This window comes from Panthera onca, chromosome B3 (assembly GCF_046562875.1).
Source record: "Panthera onca isolate mPanOnc1 chromosome B3, mPanOnc1 haplotype 2, whole genome shotgun sequence".
In the NCBI taxonomy this organism is placed as follows: Eukaryota; Metazoa; Chordata; class Mammalia; order Carnivora; family Felidae; genus Panthera; species Panthera onca.
This window is the reverse complement of record NC_138344.1, coordinates 51563314-51586193: the sequence shown is the minus strand read 5'-3', so window position 1 is coordinate 51586193 and position 22880 is coordinate 51563314. Positions and strand designations below refer to the sequence as shown.

Genomic DNA, 22880 nt, shown 5'->3' with positions numbered 1-22880 from the left:
TTCATGTTCTCACAGTTGGATTCGTTTCGAAAACTGTAGTGTAAAATCATCAATATTATAATAGACCAAAATATGTATCCTTAGTTAAGACTGAATTAAATTCAATTGATACTTGGCTATTAATAACCAGAGGAATATTATTTTTTAAAGTACTAATTTTTAAACAAGATCCCAAGCTGCTGATCTGACTTTAACCAAATTACCAACACATCAATAGGTAACTTGGTGCCCGTGCTTTCAGAAGCTCATCCGTGGCACTGGACATCACTCACTGAATCAAAATGAGAAATATATCAATATTATGATCCAACTTTTGAAATCTAGTGAGTCTTAAGATTAAGGCTAATACATTCAACAACCACAACAACTAGCAAGCTAAAAGTTCAAACCATGTTTATAAATAATTAAACTATATAAGGAATGAAAGACACACCTAAATTTCAGATTTAAAATTAATCATTAAAGTTGGTAGTCCTCAAACAAAGGGGTATGAACGTGCTGCCTTGGGATTTATGCCTCATTATTATGACAACTGATAGCTAGCTTTTCCATGCTTTCACATGAACTACATAGCCAAGGGCAAGAAAACAAGATGATTATCACTCTTTTTAGTTCAAGAAATCCATTTAACATAAAAGTCTTACTTTAATATGCAATGATTCTTCCTCAGTGAAATTATATATATATATTGCAATATATATATTGCACACAAATGTATCACATAATACCATGTTTCATCCCTGTGTGATGTGAACTAAGCAAATGTACAGAAAACTCCTTGCTGTATTTGAACAATAGTGATGAGTAAAAGTGGTCTGGTGAAGCATTGATCACATTGAGGCCAAAAGGCATAAAAAGGCTTGTTGAATTAGACCAGATCCTGAGTATAAGGAACTTAGCTAGACTTTTTGGTTTTTTTTTTTTTAATTTCAACTTTCTTGAGGTATAACTGACAAATATCAGTTAGATTCTTGTCAGTCTGCTAGAGCCAGCTTTATAATATACTTTTGGGCATGTAAGATTATCCTGGGTCTGACTTAGAGATGAACCCAATTGTAAACTGGTCTTGATATCAAATTACTCTTCTGAAAAACCAAGACCAACGATGATGAAGGATTGCTTTGGGCTCAAGGAATTCTCCTGAGCCAAAACTAGATCAACAGCTACACCAAAAGGAAAGATGCTTTCTCTGCCCTCACATCTGTCAGACTACATTTCTACTTGGTGTAACCATTTTAGTAGGTTAATTTAGAAATTATTACACCAGGGATAATATAATTTTGTTTCCCAAGTTTTCCTGCCAAAGCAATACTAGCATTTGAGGTTTCCTTTTAAATAGGTCAATCTCAGTCTGACTAACTATATTAAATAGAAGGAACTAGTAAAGTTCTAATTACATTGAAAACAGCTCTATTTAAGTTACGTAAACTGTCATATACTATTTTTCTAAAGCATTCACCTTGATTAGATTATTAATGTTTTCCTTTTATGGAGGTCCCCACATGGCCATTCCTGGGGCAGAGAGCAGGGAAACTCCAAAGAAAGCTGCAGCCCCACTGTTACTTACCAAAGTTGTTGCAGCAGCAGTAGCAGGAGAAAGGGCTAAGTTCTATATGTATGTGAGAGAATGATTATTGCAATTGTAGACTATAAAACACATACCACTTGTATTGTTCCTGAAGGAGGTACTCGATAACCCCTTTTACCAAGGGACTCTAAAGTAATCACACCCTTGAAATAAAAGAAGACAAATTGAGTACAAACTGATGCATATGTATATGAAAGGCTAAAATAAGTATAATAAATTATGTAACTACTAAAATTTTAGAATTCTATTTGTATGCAAAAACATTCCCATCAATAGATACATTCTGAGTATGAAATATTGAGGGTCCCACCCAAAAGGAAACAATTTACTGTTCTTCCTGCAGATGTTGAAATAAATAACATTACACTGTTCGAAATTTCCATTAAGATATACAATATAGAAGTTCCTTAAAAAGGAAATACAGTTAGAAGACAGGATTATTTTCTTGTATCATGTGGAAAGAGAGAAATGAAAAAGCAACTAATTTATTGTTCTTTGGACATACAAAAAGTAAAGAATGCAGAAGGGTCTAAGTCTTAGCCAATAGTGAAGTAAATTCTTTAGTCAGTGAGTTAAATTACATATATGGATTTCTGACTAGAGATAGACCAGCATAATCGGCATCACCTACAAACTTGTTAGAAATGCACAATTTATGGCTTCTCCCTAGATCTATCAAATCAGAGCTGTAGTTGTAAGATCCTCCAGATGATACCATATGTACATTAAAGTTTAAGAAGTACTATACTTCCCTATACTGGAGAACATCATTTTCTGAGAAGGATGTTCTAATCACTACAGAAACCCAAACAACGGGAAGCACGTATAAATTAAAACAAGGAAAGCTAGAATTGAATATATGCAAGTTTCTGGAGAACTAAGATGACCAAACGACCACAGGTGGTAACTGTGATATTTAATTCTTAGAAAGGGGGCTGTTTCATTGGTTTTAACTGGGGAAATAGTTTCGAGTAGTTAAGTAGAATAAATGCATGCTCTGCATTTCATATCCCATCATTTTACATTGTACATGACCAAACATGTCAACTGAAGTAAATATAAAACAGGACTGTCCCATCAGACATTTTTGCTGGATTTGTAAGAAAGACCAGGGTTGGTGGGTAAAAAGAAAAAGTGCACAAAGGTGAAAAGGAAAGCCAGACTCTGCTATGTGAATCAAATGCCATCCTTAGACTGTTAAATTAACATATTAATATTAGGAAATGTTTGTGGAAATGGGCATTGAAAGGACATATGTTGTTCTTGTCTAATGTGATTTACCACGTGGTCATTTAAAGCATAAAAACAGCATATTAACAAACTGCATCTCTAACCAAAATAATAATGAAGCTTTAACAATTTCTTATGATCTGCTTTATGTGAAAAAAGCTGTGGCATATAATGCCCCTCTTCTTCCTAGTTTCAGGAAAAAAAAGTAAAATATATCCAAATAATAGCTACCTTTCATAATCGCACTGCTATAGGCAATACATTACTGTTCTTTCCTTGCCTCCTTCCCCTAAATACGTATAAGAAAACTGGTGGGGCAAAAACTACTACTACCAAGCCTATGCTTATTTCCTTTGATACATACAATTCTAATAGTTTTCAGAACATGGTAGCAATAATTAAATCAATTTATAAAGAGAGTATGTGTATTTTTAAAACTTTATAGGTTAAGCCAACACTTTACAACCATCTCTAAGCAACGTAAGATCAGTAGGGGCACTAGCAAATTACAAATTTTAGACAGAAATTGGGAAATTATTTGGAATTTTATTATTTATTATTGTAATTTTAAATAACTTAATTATTTAATAATTATTTTTAATAATTAAATTTATTTTAGTTGGTCAGAATATTCATGTTTCTACCTATAAAAGTTACTGTACTTATTGTATTTATTTTTTTAAGGTTTATTTATTTATTTTGAGACAGAGAGAAAGCACAAGCAGGGGAGGGGTCAGAGAGAGAGGGAGAAAGGTGGGGAGAGAGACAAAATCCCAAGCAGCCTTCCTCTGTCAGTGCAGAGTCCATTGTGGGGTTCAATCCTACCACCCTGAGCCAACGCTTAACCAACTGAGCCACCCAGGTGCCCCAAAAGTTATTTTATTTAACATAAAGAAGAAAAATACATTTTGTCTGGTATTTAAGGATGGAAAAGAAAGATGAAGATAAACAGAATTAAAATCTTACACAAAAACTCCACAAATTACTCTACTATAGAGAATATGCACGCAGTAAGTAAAACTGAAAGAAGTTTATCTTAATTTGGTGAATTACAAATAGAGAAAGATAACATATGGTCTTGTTAATCTGATGATAATTGAAGTCGTACCATGAATTTACCACTAGCATGCCTTCTTTAGACCATTCTACCTGGTTCCACCATTCAATAGTTTCTAAACAGTGACATGTTGTTATGTAACAGTTGGAGAACATTTTTACCAGTGATACCCAAATTGGAGAGAGATATCATGTGGCTTTTTGAGTTAATCTTTAAGGAATTATTTCATTAAAAGTCCTGTACCAGTTATATATCACAAAAACAGAATTTTCTGTACATAATATTATCTTTTGTGAGTCATTTGTATTATTTGTGATGAGAGGTCCTAAGGTAACAAGTAGCAATTTGGTATCTCAGTTCTGCTGGTCTGTGATATATATTATCAAAATGTGATCAGTCCTTTAAAAACACACTAAACTACAAGAATGTAAATAAGATTCCCTAAATAAATATGATTAATTTTATTAATTTATAGTAGGAAAGATTTGTGTTCTAAGATTTGGACTGGGTCATTTGCAAAAGGAACCCATTCCTAATGAATAAACTAACTTAGAAAAAATTTAATTACAAAATGGAAAGTTTACTGAAGAATATTATCAAAGAAAAGTAAGTCAGGGATTCTTTAATGTTTATTTTTGAGAGAAAGAGAGAGAGGGAGGGAGAGAGGGAGGGAGGGAGGGAGGGGAAGGGAGGGGGAGGGGCAGAGAGAGGGAGACAAAGCATCTGAAGCAGGCTCTGGGCTGTCAGCCCAATGCTGGGCTCAAACTCACAAGCCCTGAGATCTATGGCCTGAGCCGAAGTTGGATGCTTAACTGAGTAAGTCAGGGATTCTTAAAGGACAGACAAACTCAACTCAATAACCTGATTCCATACTCTTTCTGGTATCTATTCAAAAGTTATAACCATTTGTGTGTACTTTCTAGAGAGAGTGACAAAACTCTTTATCATTTAATCCTATCTTTTTAGTTGTCAACCAAGGTCAAGATTAATGCTGTTCTACTCTTTAAAAAGCATAGTTCAAATTCTCTCTTCCTTGTGAATTTCACTCAAAAATATTTATTTGAGCTGATTTGAGTCATTCACTCTTTTATCTTGTTTCTAACCCACCTTAATGGTCACTGGGGGCTTTGTACATTAATGACAGATTACAATAAATGAGCAGACACCATTATGTTTTCTCATTCGAAGTATGAAACACTGATCAGGCTCTTCATTTTACTCTTAAAATGGAGTAAGGCTAAAACAACTTTCCTTAAGCAAACGGGGCCAACAATGAGTAGGCTATATTTAAGTCCCTAAAAATGTATAACTTCCTTTCCTTTGTTGTCTATTACATAGATTTCTCTTTTCACAACCTTTAGTTCTTTCTTGAAAATCTAGAAGGTTGTGGAGAAGGATATTAGAGGAAACAATTGGGCCATGTGGGAAGCTAGAAAATTCAAATTGCAAGGCCAGGGCTGTATATTTCTATAACTATAGCAATCTGTATTTCTCAAAGTAAGACCTAACATGAAAACACAGATGTGACCCCTTATTTGAGACCATTACTGTAAACTATGTATAGACTTGCAGGGTTAGCCACTTCTCTTTCTTTGTCTTTTGTAAAAGGGCTGATACCAAACATGCACCAAAACTCAGTATCATTTTTGCAGCTAAAGGCTTATTTTATCTCAAGTGATCAGAATAAAAAAATGGGAAAGATGTAATCATGGGATCATTGGGTCAAAACTGTGCTTTTACTTAGCTATCCTACTCTCCACTAGAACATTAGTGTGGAAAACAGAAATAGCTAGTATTCTAAACAACTCTAGGATTAGAAAAAAAATGGTCTTGAAACAAACAGCATAAAGAGAGTGAAAGAGTCTCACAGAAGACTTAATAACTCACCAAATCTTTACCTAAATCTTCCTGAAATGAGGATCACATGTGAAGGCAACACTTATGGGACCAGAGTATACAGTAAGTACTTGAGAATTTGTCTGAATTCAGCAAGATATGAAATCATAGTGTCACTAATAAAAGTTTTATCATGTTTTTTAATCACATAGAAACAAGTAAATTTTCAGCAGATCCTCAAATGCAAAAGAGGATATTTGTTGTTAGAGCTAGCTCAGAAAGAAGTTGTGAGATAACATGTCAGTACTTTTGTTTCTATTCAGCCTTCAGTTTTCTCTTAGGAAATGCTTTATGTTTTCAAGTATTACTACAATGCAGTATTAACTTTCTTTAAATTTAAAGACACTTGCGATTTAATTGGTTGATTTTAGCAGACAGAGACAATTTTTTAAAATACTTGCCATATAAGGAGAGGGAGCATTATCATCTGAAACACTGTAGAATGACACTTCAACTGGAAGAGTCAAATGTGTGGGGCAGAAAATACCACTTGCCCCTACCTCAGCAGTAAAACCATCAACAATGCCAAGAGGATCTAAACGATAGTTCAAGACAGACTCCTGGAAGACAAAATAAATTTTAAGAAACAAATTTTAGAAGTTAACACATTCATTTCTTTTTTCATTTAAATAAAAACATTACTATGATTTCTGGTACCAAAAAAATAGTTGCTACTCAAACAGAATCCAACAATATGTTAAAAAAATCATTTCTCACTATCAAGTGGGATTTATTCCAGGAATGCAAGGATGGTTCAGTATTTGAAAATCAATAAACATGATAGTCACTTCAATAAGAAAAAAGATAAAAATTATATGATCATTTCAACAGATGCAGAAAAAGCATTTGATAAAGTACAATATCTATTCATAATAAAATCCCTCAGCAAAGTAGGTTTAGAGGGAACATACCTTAACACAATAAAGGCTTTAAATAAAAACCCACAGCTAAAATCATACTCAGTGGGGAAAAACTGAGAGCTTTTCCCCTAAGATCACAAACAAGACAAGGGTGTTCACTCTGAAGTCCTAGCAACAGCAATCAGACAACAAAAAGAAAAAAAAGGAATCCAGATTGGTAAGGAAAAAGTAAAATTATCACTCTATGCAGATGACATGATCCTATATTTAGAAAACCCTAAAGACTCCACCAAAAAAACTACTAGAACTGATAAATGAATTCAGTAAAGTCTCAGGATACAAAAATCAGTGTGCAGAAATCTGTTCCATGTCTATATACTAATAAGGAAGCAGGAGAAAGAGAAATTAAGAAAACAATCCTACTTAAAATTGTACCAGAAATAGTAAGATACCTAGGAATAAACCTAATCAAAGAGGTAAAAAGACCTATACTCTGAAAACTATAAAACAATGATGAAAGAAATTAAAGAGGACACAAAAGAAATGAAAAGATATTATATGCTCATGGATTGGAAGAGCAAATATAGTTAAAATTTCTATATTATCCAAAGACATCTGCATATTTAATGCAACTGCTATCAAAATAACAACAGCATTTTTCACAGAACTAGAGAAAAAATACTAAAATTTATATGGAGCCCTAGAAGACCCCAAATGACAAGAGAAATTTTTTAAAGTTTATTTTAAGAAAGAGTGCAAGCAGGGGAGGGGCAGAAAGGGGAAGAGAGAGAGAATCCCAAGCAGGCTCCACACTATCCGTGTGGAGCCCGATGTTGACTCAAACCCATGAACTGTGAGATCATAACCTGAGTGGAAATCAAAAGTTGGACACTTAACTGACTGAGTCACCCAGGTACCCCAACCAGAGCAATTTTGAAAAAGAAAAGCAAAGCTGGAGACATCATAATTCCAGACTTCAAGTTATATTACAAAGCTGTAGTCATCAATATAGTATGATACTGGCACAAAAATAGACACAATAGATCAACAGAACAGAATAGAAAACCCAGAAATAAACCCCCAACTATATGGTCAATTAACCTTTGACAAGGGAAGAAAGAAAATCCAGTGGGAAAAAGACAGTTTGTTCAACAAATGGTGTTGAGAAAACTAGACAGCTACATATGAAAGAATTAAAGTGGACCACTTCCTTACATCATACACAAAAATAATTCAAAATGGATTCAAGACCTAAATGTGAGACACCTAAAACCATAAAAATACTGGAAGAGAGCACAAGCAGTAATGTCCCTGATGTCAGCCACAGCAATATTTTTCTAAATATGTCTCCTGAGACACGGGAAATAAAGGCAAAAATAAACTATTAGGGTTACATCAAAATAAAAAACTTCCGCACAGCGAAGAAAACAATCAACAAACCTAAAAGGTAACTTAATGAGAGAAGATATTTGCATACGACATATATGATAAAGGATTAGTATCCAAAATATACAAAGAGCTCACACAACTCAACACCCCCAAAAAAATAATCCAACTAAAATATGGGCAGAAGATATGAACAAGCACTTCTCCAAAGAAGTCATATAGGTAGCCAACAGACAAATGAAAAAATGCTCAACATCCCTCATCATTAGGGAAATGCAAATCAAAACTACAATGAGATATTGCCTCACACCTGTCAGAATGGCTAAAATAAAAAATATAAATAATAAGTGTTGGCAAAAATGTAAAGAAAAAGGAACTCTCTTGTACTCTTGGTGAGAATCCAAACTGGTGTAGGCACTGTGGTGAACAGTATGGAGGTTTCTGGGGTGTCTGGGCAGCTCATTCAGTTAAGCCTCCAACTTCAGCTCAGCTCATGATCTCACAGTTTGTGGGTTTGAGCCCCATGCTGGGCTCTGTGCTGACAGCTCAAAGCCTGGAGCCTGCTTCAGTTTCTGTGTCTCCCTCGCTCTCTGCCCCTCCCCTGCTCGTGCTGTTGACTCTCCCGCTCTCAAAAAATGTTAAAAAACAAATTAAGAAAGAAAAAAATAGGATAGAGGTTCCTCAAAAAGTTAAAAACCAGAACTACCCTACAATCCAGTAACCACACTACTAGATATGTACAGAAAAGATACAAAAACACTATTTAAAGGGATACATGCACCCCTGTGATTACAGCAGCATTATTTACAATCGCCAAATTATGGAAGCAGCCTACAATAGATGAATGTAAGATATGGTGTGTGTGTGTGTGTGTGTGTGTGTGTGTGTGTGTGTGTGTGTGTATGTAAGTATCTATACACATACACACAGTTATACTGCCATATATATATATATATATATATATATATATATATATATATATATATAGCTACACATACACACACACACACACAATGAAGTATTATTTAGCCATATAAAAGAATGAAGCCTTGGCATTTGCAACAACATAGATGGATCTAGAGACTATAATCCTAAGCAAAATAAGTCAATCACAGACAATTACCGTATGATTTCACTCATGTAGAATTTAAGAAACAAAACAAACAAGTAAAGGAAAAAGAGAGAGCGTTAACCCAAGAAGCAGACTCTCATCTATAGAGAACTGATGGTTACGAGAGGGGAGGTGGGTGGGGGGATGGGTGAAATAAGTGATGGGGATTAAAGAGTGCACTTGTCATTGAAGAGCATAGGGTAATGTACAGAATTGTTGAATCACTACATTGTACACCTGAAATTAATATAACACTGTATGTTAACTATGCTGGAATTAAAATCAAATTAAATTAAAAATAAAAATAAATAAATGACAGGTTAAACCTAAAAAAAAAGGTTGCTACTATTTTCAAGTCCTTATTCAGATGTTCATTTGAACCGAAATCAACTTTTCTCTCTCAATCTTCTACAATCCTATGAAGTTTGGCCTCCTCTCACTATTCCAATGCACACTGAACTATCCTTAAACTTCACCACTGTTCAAACCTAATTATTTAATATGTTACTCTTATCTCTGTAAATAAAACTATGTTCTACCAGAGCAGGTATAATAGAAATTTTCTTACCCTTCATAGAGCCTATTCAAGGTGCCAGACACAGAGAAGCACTTAAAATCTTGTTAACACTCTCAAGCTCACTTGATGACATAATCACTTGTAACAATTCAGTGCTAACTTGCTATGTATAAGAAACATTTTAGGGGCACCTGGCTGGCTCAGTTAGTAGAGCATGCAACTCTTGATCTCATGGTTTTAAGTGAGCCCCATGTTGGGTTTAGAGATTACTTTAAAAACCTTAAAAATATAAAGATTTAATATTCTTAAGATGTCACTTTTCCACATATTGACCTATTATCAATGCAATCCAAACAAAATCTCAGCAGTCTGTTTTGTAGGAATAGGTAAGCTAACTCTAAAACTTACATGATGAAGGGGAAAGGAACTACCATAGTTGAAGCAATTTTAAGGAAGAATAGGGGTGCCTGGGTGACTCAGTCAGTTAAGCATCTGACTTCAGCTCAGGTCATGATCTGGCAGTTTGTGAGTTTGAGCCCTGCGTTGGGCTCTGTGCTAACAGCTCGGAGCCTGAAACCTGCTTTGGATTCTGTGTCTCCCTCTCTTTTTGCCCCTCCCCCATTTGCACTCCGTCTCTTTCTCCCTCTCAAAAATAAACATTAGATTTTTTTTTTTTTTAATTAAATTTTTTTTTTTAACATTTATTTATTTTTGAGACAGAGAGAGACAGAGCATGAACAGGGGAGGGTCACAGAGAGAGGGAGACACAGAATCTGAAACAGGCTCCAGGCTCTGAGCTGTCAGCTCAGAGCCTGACGCGGGGCTCGAACCCACGGACCGTGAGATCATGACCTGAGCCGAAGTCGGACGCCCAACCGACCGAGCCACCCAGGCGCCCCAACATTAGATTTTTTTTTTAAAAAAAGAAAGAATAACATGTTAGAGAACTCACATTAGTTCATGTCAATTCTAAAATAATTGGGCATTCATGTTCATAAAAATGAAACGACTATAAACTACATATCATATATAAATCTTAACTCAAAATGGATCACACAACTAAATGTAAGAGCTAAAACAATAAAACTTGTAGGAAAAAAGTTTTGTGACCTTGGGATCAAGCAAATAGTTCTCAACCACGGTACATGTGTCAATGTTTAGAGACATTTTTTACTGCTATACCTGGGGGGTAAGGGGCAGACGATGGTACTGAACTCTAATGGACAGAGGCCAAAGATTCTACTAAATATCGTACAATGCATCAAACAAATCCCATAACAAAGAATTATCTGGCTCAAATATCAATAGTGCCACGGTGGAGAAGTGTTGGGTTAGATTTTTCAGATGCACTATCAAAATTAAGATCCATAAAAGAAAAAAATAAATTGGACACTTAACAAAACTAAAATAAAAATCTATTGCTGTTCAGGGGCGTCTGGGTAGCTCAGCTGGTTGAGTGTCCAACTCTTGATTTCTGCTCAGGTCATGATCCCAAGGCCGTGGGCTGGATGCCCACATTGGGCTCCATACTGAGCGAGTAGCGTACTTAGGATTCTCTCCCTCTGTCTTTCTCCCATGCTTGCATTCCTTCATTCTCTCTCTCTCTCTCTCAAAAAACATAAATGAAAAAAATAATTATTTGGAAAACATTATGTGCTTACTTGGGAAAGAAAAGCTAAATGATAAAGCACAGAAAAGAGGCTCAACAGTATGAGTAATCAGGGAAATACAAATTAAAACCACAGTTCAACAGCATTGCAAAACTACTAGAATGATTAAAATTAAAACGACTGACCCATGCAAACACTGGCAAGGATGTGGATGATCTAGAACCCCCATACACTACTGGTAGGAATTAAACATGGTATAACCACTTTGGAAAACACCTTGGCAGTTTCTTAAAAGAAGTTAAAGATATACCTACCATACTACCCACACATTCCATTCCTAGGTAGTTACCCAAACAAAATGAAAACTTATGTCCACACAAAAATGCATCCATGAATATCCACAGCAGCTTTACTTGTAATAGCCCCAAACTAGAAACGACCCAAAGGCCTAGAATCAAGTGAGTGAATAAACAAATACTGGTATATCAATATAATGGAAATAAAAAGAAATAAACTCTTGATACAAAGGACAACTATAAATTAAAGAGAATTTATGGGTTGGACAGTCTCAGAACTTCTCTATTTTTCTACTGAAGTGAAAATATATGCATATCTGCACAAATAACATTCCAATGTACTGATCTTTTAACCATCTTCTCTTTCCTAAGGCTTTCACATAGGAGATGCTCTTTTTCCCCACACAAATTTTCTTTTACTACAAAGGTTGCAGAATAAGTGATACTCACAATGGCCTCATGCCATTTTAAAATGACAGAGAATAGAGAGTTCAACAGTTCTGAAGTAATACCTTAAAAATGACTGGAAAAGAAATCAACTTATCATAACTATTTTAAAACTTTGAAAGCTTCAAAATCAAATACAGTTTTAAATACAGCATACTATTAACATATCAAACTGCCATAACTCCAGTAAAGCTATTTAAATTAAAACTACTAATTTTAAATTATTTTCCCATAAAAAAAACCTCACCAATTAAATTCACTTTTAAAACTCCATTTACAGGCTTATGTTTCAGGTTGTTTTTCTTTTTTTTAATTGATGTGCAGTTGGCATACAATATTAGTTTCAGCTGTACAACATAGTGATTCAATGTTAAAGGCTGTTTTCTAATTAAAGGTAGCTAATCCAATAGTACACTTGATCCCAAGTAGAAATATTCTTATTAAATAAAATAATAGCACATTATTGGAGACTAACCATTCCATTTTTTAAAATAATCTTATTTTAGAATAGTTTTAGGGGTGCCTGGGTGGCTCAATTGGTTGAGCATCCTACTCCAGATTTCGGTTCAGAGTCATGGGATGAAGCCCCATGTTGGGCTCTGCGTCAAGCATGGAGCCTGCGTAAGATTAAGATTCTCTCTCTCTCTCTCTCTCTCTCTCTCTCTATCTCTCTTGCATAATAAGATTAAGATTCTCTCTCTCTCTCTCTCTGCTCTGCTTGCTCTCCCTTTCCCAAAAATAAAAAGAGAATAGATTTAGATTTGCAAAAGAGTTACAAGTATAGTACAAAAAAACATTTGATTTTGAAAATTAACCTCCTTGATCATGAAGGGGCTCCTATCAGTCCACCATCCTCCTTCCTGGGACTCAGAACCAGTACTATCAGGTAAGGTGTGGTCAAGTACCTTCTCTGGCTAGAGTAACAGACACCTCACTCCAGTTTACCTAAGTCCTCTAACTCCCCTACAAGGTACCCAGTTATAAGATGGCAGTACCAACAATTCTAACTTCACTTCTCACAGAAAGGAAAAGGGAAAGAAAAGAAATAAGTTGATTTCAAGGCTTTGAAAAAATACAATCCATTTATTTATTTCCCTTTCACAAACAAATGACATAAATAACACCCTAGGTCTAGGTTAAGAAACTTCAACTTTTAAAATAGTTTTCAAAAACATTACCTCAAAATTTCCTAAGAGACTAAGACTTGTTATAGGTGGAGCACTAGAACTCAGAAATGGTTTTTCATGAATATCTGGATCATCTTCAGTGTTTAAACACGGTCGATGACTATTAAAAAGAAAATCAGCAAACAAACACATTAAGCACAGTATTTTCTAATTTATTTTTTGTATAAAATTAAATTAGGAGAATTTGATCCATTTTACTTAAACTACATGATAAAAAATTAATCCAACCAAATTTTAAGATATGAAATATCTAGTTTAAATTCCTGATTAGATTTTATGGTCTTTGTTATAATATTTGACAAAAAAATATATAAGTAATATCCTAGAAGGTTTCAAGGCAGAATTTATATCACATAGTGACATCTGCTAGAAATATATAATGCAGTCTTCTTTATCAGTCTTCATTTTCAGTTAAAAATGAGAATATAAAGGCAAAATTATGTGACTAAAGAAAATAAGGAGAGTATTATTTGTCAACATGGACACATTTCCAAGGCTTCTTTTTTGCAAAGAAGTGTAAGGTAAAGGAGGAGGTGAATGACCAGAAATATTCAAACTTACTTAAGTGCTAAAACCAATGTATTTATTATGATGACCAATATACACTAGCTACTCATTGTCTTAATTTCTCCCTTCATCCTTAATAACTGTGTGAAATTAATATTGAAAATGATACCCAACTAGAAAATAATATTCCTATTAGAATTGTGATTTTTAGAGTAAACGTTTATTACACAAGACTAGAAATTAGTATATTATTTCAAATACACAAATCAGTTTTAATATAAATACCTTCCAGATGATAAGCTTTTCAGATGCAGTAATGAAGAATCCAAATCAAAGCAACCTGATTGTGTCTTTCTTTGAGGAACCTAAGGTCAAAACAATCATTTGTAATATTTAAAAAGACTAATTTTTTCTTGAACTGATAGAACACTTTTCAAATGAAAGTTAAGCATATTTTACAAATACTGTAACTTCTCCCCAGTCTACTTACAATCATACTCTTTATTACATATTGTCCTTATTTCTCATTTTATTAACTGGTAGAAAAAAAAATAAATGATTAACAAAAGCACTTTTACTAGGTTTTGACTCTTTAAGAAGCAGAATGTTTTTTCTAAAACAAAATCTTACATGGAATCCCAATATATAATAAGACTTTTACTTTTTTACTTTATATACAGTTAACCCTTTAACAACACAGGGATTAGGGGGCACTAATCCCCCCCGCCCAGCCTCTGCAGTTGAAAATCCACAAAAAGTTTTAGATCCCCAAAAACTTAACTACTAATAGCCTACTGTTGACTGGAAGCCTTACCAACAGCATAAATAGCCAATTAACATATATTTTGTATGTTATATGTATTCTATACGTGTTGTTCAAGGGTCAACTGTACTTCTGTATTTTGTGAAGGGAGTAAAAGACTTATAGCTTTCAAATAAAAATAAACAAACAAAAAAAAAGAATTAAATGGTGATGGGAGCCTGGAGTCCTGCCAACTCTGCTGTTCCTTTGTCCCTCCCTACCCACTGTGCATTTCTAAGAACTCTGGGGCTTCACAGAGAATAGGTTTGAAAAATACTGCTCCAGATGTTCAACCACCATTGTATACCACACATTACATTTAAGACCATGATCCAACCACCATCTAGCTGAAAATATCCTAAAAATAAAAGACCCAAAGGTAAACTAAAGGTAAAATCACATACAACATGCAAGTTAAAAAGACTTGTTACTAGAATAAATATGTATTGTATACAGTACATTCGTCGTTAAGAAAAAAGATAATACTGAATGTCTAAGCAATCTCAATATTTTTGAGATTTTCATGAGTGCACCATGCTATTTTTTGTAGCCTGAACTTAATTGGGGGCGCCTTGGTGGCTCAGCTGGTTAAACGTCCAACTCTTGATTTTGGCTCAGGTCATGATCTCACAGTTTCCTGAGTTTGAGCATTGACCCTGCAGAGCCTGCTTGGGATTCTTTCTCTCCCTCTCTTTCTGTCCCTCCCCTGCTTGTGCTCTCTCTCAAAATAAACTTTAAAAAAATTATATATAAAAAAAGAACTTAATGTGAAGTTCTCAATCTAAATTCTCATGTCTTCAATTCTGAAAAGTTCTTTACCTTCATTTCTTCTGATACTGCATTTTCTTTGTTCCACTTAGTTCTACTTTTAGAATTTGTACTACACTTATATTCAGCATCTCATTTTATCCTCCATGGCTCTCCCATATTTTACCAACTCTCTTCCTTTCTGTACTTTATTCAAGATGCTTTCTTAGCATCTGTCCACCCATCACTACATTGCTATACAGCTGATTCTGATTCAATGTTAATCCTTCTGTATTTGTAGCCACACATGTTGTATGTGTATACAGCAATTAAAATATTTTTCATATTTAAAATTTCTATTTAGTTATTTTTCAAGTTCATAAGTTCTTGCATCCCTACCTCCTGTTTGTACCTGTCCCAGCAGAGGCATTAAACCCTAGCACTAAATTAGGTTCAGATATCCCAGAGGGCCATAATTTGCCTCATATGAGTATTTGGAGATTTATCTTTCTTTCTCTTACATTATATTATGTACTTAAAGGTTATATCAGGTATTACGTATTATTTTTATTAAAGGTTATATTCTATCCATGATTTCTGTCTTTGAGGAGGAAGAGTCTTTGTAGATGAACTCAGTCTACCATGCTGAACAGAAGTCTACAATGCTCTTTTTATCAGTATGATGCTGACAAATCTTTTTTCCTGATCACTTGGGTCTTTCGAAAGCACCTCATACCTAGGTCAAATGTTTGGGGTTATTTTAAGTTGTTTGGAATTCAGCTTCTCTAAGACAAACACCTAAGGTCCAAGTTATAAATTTAAATTCAAGGTCTCTTATTCAATAATTATTTTTTGAACATAGGCCAGATATTGTATCCTTAGAGTTTACTTAAAAAAACACAGATAAAGTAGGGTGACTGGGTGGCTCAGTCGGGTAAGCGTCCAACTCCTGGTTTTGGCTTAAGGAATGATCTCACGGTTTTCATGAGTTTGAGTCCTACATTGGGTTCTACACTGGCAGTGCGGAGCCTGCTTGAGATTCTGTCTCCCTTTCTCTCTGCCCCTCCCCGACTCACACTGTCTGTCTCTCCCAAAATAAATAAATAACTTAAAAAAAAAAAAAACACTCAAAGCACCAAAAATTATCTTCTATCAGTAGCAAAATATATATGCTTTATACTTCTCCCTGATATTGATCACTTGACTCAGGTTTAACTGAAATGGCAGGTATACCAGCTAACAACTGATAGCTTACTATGTGTCAGGAATTATATTAATCATGCCCATAATACTAAAGCAGACATTATGCTAGGGTGAAGTCAGGGTGATTCCAAAGCAAGACTCCTAACCATTGCACTCAGATCTACAAATTTGTAAATGTAGAGTGGGGAAATTTATATGTCTCAAAATAAGATGCTGCATGGGTTCCAAGTCAAAAACAACCACAAATCTGATTCCCAAATAACTCAGCTGGTGATGTCAACCAGGTTCAGATACAAATTTATTTATACAAACCCACTTGACACTAAATATTTTCTTTATATTTAGTAATAATTAAAAGATTAGACAAAAGAATTTCAGAGAAATTTTATAATCCTAATTTTTTCATATTTTTAGTCTTTTCTCATATTAACACATAGCTATTAAATATATTAAAAAGTGTTTTCTAACTGGAAATTCCTTTTATTTTACCTTTTTTTAAAAAAAAATTTTTTTAACGTTTATTTTTGAGACAGAGAGAGACAGAGCATGAATGGGGGAGGGGCAGAGAGAGAGGGAGAAACAGAATCCGAAGCAGGCTCCAGGCCATAAGCCCAGAGCCCGACGCGGGGCTCGAACTCACAGACCGCGAGATCGTGACCCGAGTTGAAGTCGGACGCTTAACCGACTGAGCCACCCAGGTGCCCCTGGAAATTCCTTTTAGAGGCATTTACATTTTTTGGGTGCCTGGGTGGCTCAGTTGGTTAAGCGGCTGACTTCAGCTCAGGTCATGATCTCACGGTTTGTGGGTTCGAGCCCTGCATCAGGCTCTGTGCTGACAGCTCGAAGCCTGGAGCCTGCTTTGGAGTCTGTGTCTCTCTCTCTCTCTCTCTGCCCCTGCCCAGCTCACACTCTGTCTCTGTCTCTCTCAAAAATAAAATAAAAAACATTAAAAAAAATTTTTTTTAATAAAAAAAAATAAAAAAGTGCATTTAAATTTTTTTCAATTACAATTCAGATAAAATAATTTGTAAACATTTTAGATGTTTCCAAGTATAAATATGAAATAAGAGAAAGAAACCTTACAGGACTTGAGAGAAGAGGCAATCCAGTTCGAGGATGAAAAGCTCTGGTTGAGGTCCCATCTAAGGAATGAAAATTATGTTTCCGCCAGACACTTGAATGTTTCAGTGGTATAGTCTTCTGCTAGGAAAATAATTAATTTTAATGATAACATTTAAGTAATTTTGGTCTTATCCCTAATATGTACTGAGATATTATATCTTGGGTGGTAATGCTAATCATCTACAGATCTAGATCTACACACACACACACACACACACACACACACACACACTTTAATAAAACAATGTCTAAGAGTTTTTTCTAAAGTACTGAATAAACTCAAATATTCTAAAGAAACTATGTCCAAATATAATCGTCTTATACATATGCTCATATTTATAAATACTCAGAGTCTAACATCTGGTAAGCTAATATTTGATACTTTTAATTTGTGAGAAAACAACTACTCAGAGGTAGAAAAAAGAGTATTCTAAAATATAAAACTATGTTAATATTAAGAGTCGTTCTCAAAGCATGTAATTTGGTAGAGCACGACACAGAAATACAATAAATGTGAATTTAAAAATATATCTAATGCAGTTGCAGTACCATGTTTTTGATGTGATACAGAAACAAGCTATTTCTTAACAATTTAGGCAAGTTTAAACCCAAACACTAGAAATTCATAGCAACACATAAAAATCAGAAAAGTCTAATTTGGGTCCTGGCTCTGCCACTTACTAGCTTTGTGACCTTGGGCAAGTTACTTAAGCTCTCCAGTCCTAGGGTCCTCATTTGTAAACTGGAGTTTACTCTAGTTTACTCTCATAGTTTAGTGGAAGGATCAAGTATGCCAATATGTGTAAAATATTCAGAAGAGTGTCTGGGCACTTAGTAAATGTTGTATGATTATATTTAAAACAAGAGCATGAAAAACCGAATATTAGTAGCTTGAAAAATACAGTGGCCAAATTAAGTTCTCCTTTTAGGTACCAGAAAGGATCATGAAAAGCTAACTGTTTTTGTGACAATTATAGTTTTAGAAAATTGGAAACTACCATTTGATACAATCCATGTTAGAGATTCTATTGAAAAACAGAAATTGGAAACATGGTACAATTATTAAAACTCTTATGTCCAGCAGAACTAATTTTACTGATAAAGAAGATAAACTAAGGACATTCAGATTTAGGTCAAAACAGTTAAAAAGTACTTTTCCAGGGGCACCTGGGTGGCTCAGTTGGTTAAACGTCAGACTTCAGCTCAGGTCATGATCTCTGGTTTGTGGGTTTGAGCCCCATATCCTGCTCTGCACTAATGGCTTGGGTTCCTGCTTTGGATTCTCGGTATTCCTCTCTCTGCCTAATAATAATTTTCTAAAGCTAAAAAATGGTTTGGTAGAAAGTTAAATAAAATGTAAATAAGTATCTTTTATTTATATAGTACATTAAAGATTCACAAAATTTCTTAAAATCTATTATATGATTGTCACAACTCTGAGATAGGCAAAAGAGATTTATCATTCTTATTTTAGAACTGAGGAAACTGAGGTTTTTAGAAGTTAGGTGACTTATTCAGTGTGACTTAAGGTCCAAATTGTGAAGTCAGGACAGGAACCCAGGCATTCTAACCAACAAACAGCCTCGTGACTTCTCTATAGATATTCCTAAAATCCCTAGCTGAGCAGTGGCATTACAACGGGTGCACTGTATTAGGCCAGAGCTACTAACAAATGATACATTAAGCTGATGTGAGTTTCATTTCTGACTCCTAATTACCCTCCAGCAATTGTCCAGTGTTGAAATAACCAAAAAAGGGCAATGGGAAGAATTCACCTAGCATTTGCTCTTAAGTAAGTAGGTTATTTTTCAAGGATGTTAATACTAGTTTTGTAGCAGGTTTATTAGAACTGACTGTATTTACTATAATTAATGGGCACCTTAGGCCTTTATAACTAGATCTTCTGTAAACAAAATTGAAACCATGATAAATGTTTGAGAATTATATTTGAAATATTAGATGTTACCTACCAACACCTCTGTATTTTTCAGTCGTTCACATGTAGACAAACAGTCTTTTACTTTCTTTCTCTGAGAACAGTTTTGAGATTTTTCATCAATTATCTCTTCTTTCTTATCCTGTTCAATTTTTAATAGGTCTGGCTTTTTGCATTTGCGAACTTCATTATCTTTATTGAGATAATTTTCTATACTATTAAGTTGAGTATTTTGCTCACATGTCTTAGGCCTTTCTGAGTCTTTATTTGAGCACTTGTTTTCATGTTTGTTCAAATATTCAGACATTTCCAACATAGTAGCTTTTATTTTTGAGTCATCTTTTTTGGAATTATCAAATTCATGATTCTTAAAATATTCTGGATTAGAATTTTCATTTTTTATTCTTTTTTCCTTATACTTATCTGTGCAAATCTGTTTGTCAATACTGTTGCAATTTGAATACTTTTTATCAGTTTCATTGCTAATTTCTCGCTCCTTAAATTGACACTCAGAAAGTGTATTTTCCAATCTGACTGTCAAATCTAAGTTATTTTTTTTGCAGTGAGGCATATTTGAGGGAGTCAATAAACTAATGGCTTTGTTCTGTGTCTCTTGGAAAGTATTTTGGATGGTTTCACTAGGATTGTCCTGATACAGATTTCTTCTTATTTGAGGTTTCAAAGAGGATTCGACTTTACCATTACATTTAAAAGAACTAAATGATTTATTGGGTATTAAGTTTTCCCCTTCGCTGCTGTCTTCTAACAAGGAAAATTTTGTATTGGAAATGGAAACAGAGGTAACATCCTTGTTTTTCTTCCACAAATTGTTGTCTTCGTATGTACTCCTAAATACTTTCGAAGGAACCAAATTGGAGTCATGCATGTTGAATGACTGCCGGGGTATATGTGATGCAGTTGGATCAATATGCTCCAAGTGTTGAGCAATCCTTGCAATAACATCTTGTCGCTCCTGGAGTAAAGAGCCGATCAAAGGATTTGTCTCACCAATAGACTGACGAGAATAAAGACCATTGGAACTGCCAGTTTCACTTCGAGGAGTATCTGGTTTTACTTGAATTTTTCCCTCACTGGTGTCTTCTGAGGAGGTAAGCTCAGGACTACCAAAGGAAATGGAGAAAGTTTCTTTACATTTTCTCACATTTTCATTTTCTTTTGAAACCCGGAAAAGTTTTGAATTAAGTGAACTAGACTCTTGCATATTAAATGGATGTCCAGAAACAGGGGAAGTGCTTGGATCACAATGAATCAAATGCTGAGCAATTCTTGCAATAACTTCTTGTCGCTCCTGAATTAAAGAGCCTATTAAAGGATTAGTCTCACCAACTGACTGCCAGGAACTCTGGTGGCTAGAGACCCTGGAATCAATCATTGAAAATGATTTTAAAGTTCTCACTGGTGTTTCATGTGACTTTTTATCTCCTCTACCACTGAAGCCCAGAATATTGGCTTGACGTGTTCCATAGTCAGATTTACTGCCAGTGCCTGGATACAGTTTGACATTTTTGACAGCTGCAATATATTCTGGAGTTGTGCCATTTTTTGCATGCAATATGCTTTCAGGTGCCATGGTCCAAGATTGTTTGCTACACAGACGCTGTGAACTATTTGTACTACATTGTTCTACTTCACTAGAATTGCGGTGCTGATGGACTTTAAGTTCATGTTCTTGAATTCTTTTCTCATAAAGGCCAATATTAGTGTGAATACTACAGGTCAAAACTGGATAATTAGATTGTCTGGGCAAGGACTGAACGCTGACTTTCAAGGCCACATTGTGAGAAACATTAGGAACAGGAAACACATGTTCAATCGGGGTCTGTGAAAAATTCCACTGCAGGTCTACATCAGCAGCACTGATTCTAGAATCATATAGAAATATACAGAATCAATGCATTGTAATGCTTATAACGTTATATATTATAAAAAATTTTCAACAGTTACATACTTATCTTTATTTGCATTAATTACTATTAAGGGTTTACTTTCAGCTACTTTACCATGCATGTCATTCTGATAAAACCAACATAAAAAGCACAATAGTTTATGCTTAGAATAGAGATGATTTTTTTATATGAAATTTATTGTCAAATTGGTTTCCATACAACATCCAGTGCTCATCTCAACAGGTGCCCTCCTCAATACCCATCACCCATGCTCCCCGCCCTCCCACCCCCCATCAACCCTCAGTTTGTTCTCAGTTTTTAAGAGTTTCTTATGTTTTGGCTCCCTCCCTCTCTCATCTTTTTTTTTTTCCTTCCCCTCCCAAATGGTCTTCTGTTCAGTTTCTCAGGACCCACATAAGAGTGAAAACATATGGTATCTGTCTTTCTCTGTATGACTTATTTCACTTAGCATAACACCCTCCAGTTCCATCCACATTGCTACAAAAGGCCATATTTCATTCTTTCTCACTGCCACGTAGTATTCCATTGTGTATATAAATCACAATTTCTTTATCCATTCATCAGTTGATGGACATTATGGAAAGAGCCTAGAGATGATCTTTTTATGAACACTGGACTACTTAGGCATTAAAGCTCAAGAATACTATAATTTAGAATTATTTCTTAAAAAAAAATGGCATTTACTCTAAATAAATGGATTTAGCTAATTCTGTTGTACAAGGTGATTAAGAGATACTCAATCTCAGGGCCACCTGCCTAAAGAAACAATTAGACACTTGGTCAGCAGCCTATAAATTTACAGTTTTCAAGATGCAAAAATTAAATAAGTCTACCATTATGGAAATTCAGCAGCCCAGAAAGTTTTTATACGTAAGCCCATTGGGGGTTCTTTAAAGCTAAAAAGCTCTCTGAAAACCAATCTATGCCGGGGGTGCCTGGGTGGCTCAGTTGGTTAAGCATCTGACTTCAGCTCAGGTCATGATCTCACTGCTTGGGAGTTCAAACCCCATGTTGGGCTGTGTGCTGACAGCTCAGAGCTGGAGCCTGTTTCTGATTCTGTGTCTCCCTCTCTCTCAAAAGTAAACAAACATTAAAAAAATAAAAAACAAATTAAAAAGAAATAAAGTAAAATTCATACTGATTCGCATTTAAATTCTCTAACTTGTTTTGAGAAAATCTTTAGTAAATTTTATCCACTTACATTTAGAAATGAAGGAAATAAACTGCTTAAAAGGTAAAATATCATTCAGTAGCTAACCAACAAGGTTAAATACACACTGTCCTTATTTTGCTCAATACTTACCTGTAAAGAATATTTCGTGGAATAGCACCATGGGAAACACTCAGCCAAGCACTTAACTGAGAAAAAAACACAAATGAGCGGACAGCCAATAGAAGAGTCTTCTCTTCAATAAACCGATCGCCACTCCTAAGGGAGGTAAAAAGTATC

At 34.8% G+C, this 22880-nt stretch overlaps 1 protein-coding gene across 6 annotated transcripts in view; it reads right to left on the bottom strand.

Moving 5' to 3' along the window:
* Positions 1–22880, bottom strand: part of ATOSA (atos homolog A) — a 116211-nt gene that overhangs the window by 4591 nt on the left and 88740 nt on the right. For 4 of the 6 annotated variants that reach the window (XM_060618491.2, XM_060618489.3, XM_060618492.3 and 1 more), the window contains exons 5-11: positions 22734–22859; positions 19537–21385; positions 17528–17647; positions 13978–14057; positions 13177–13285; positions 6173–6331; positions 1663–1731 (exon numbers count right to left, since the gene is read on the bottom strand). In XM_060618491.2, coding sequence (XP_060474474.2) covers positions 1663–1731; positions 6173–6331; positions 13177–13285; positions 13978–14057; positions 17528–17647; positions 19537–21385; positions 22734–22859 — 2512 coding nt within the window. Of the gene's footprint in view, positions 1–1567; positions 1732–6172; positions 6332–13176; positions 13286–13977; positions 14058–17527; positions 17648–19536; positions 21386–22733; positions 22860–22880 lie in introns of all 6 variants that reach the window. The other 2 variants (XR_013556291.2, XM_078448625.2) reach the window with 2 other exon arrangements.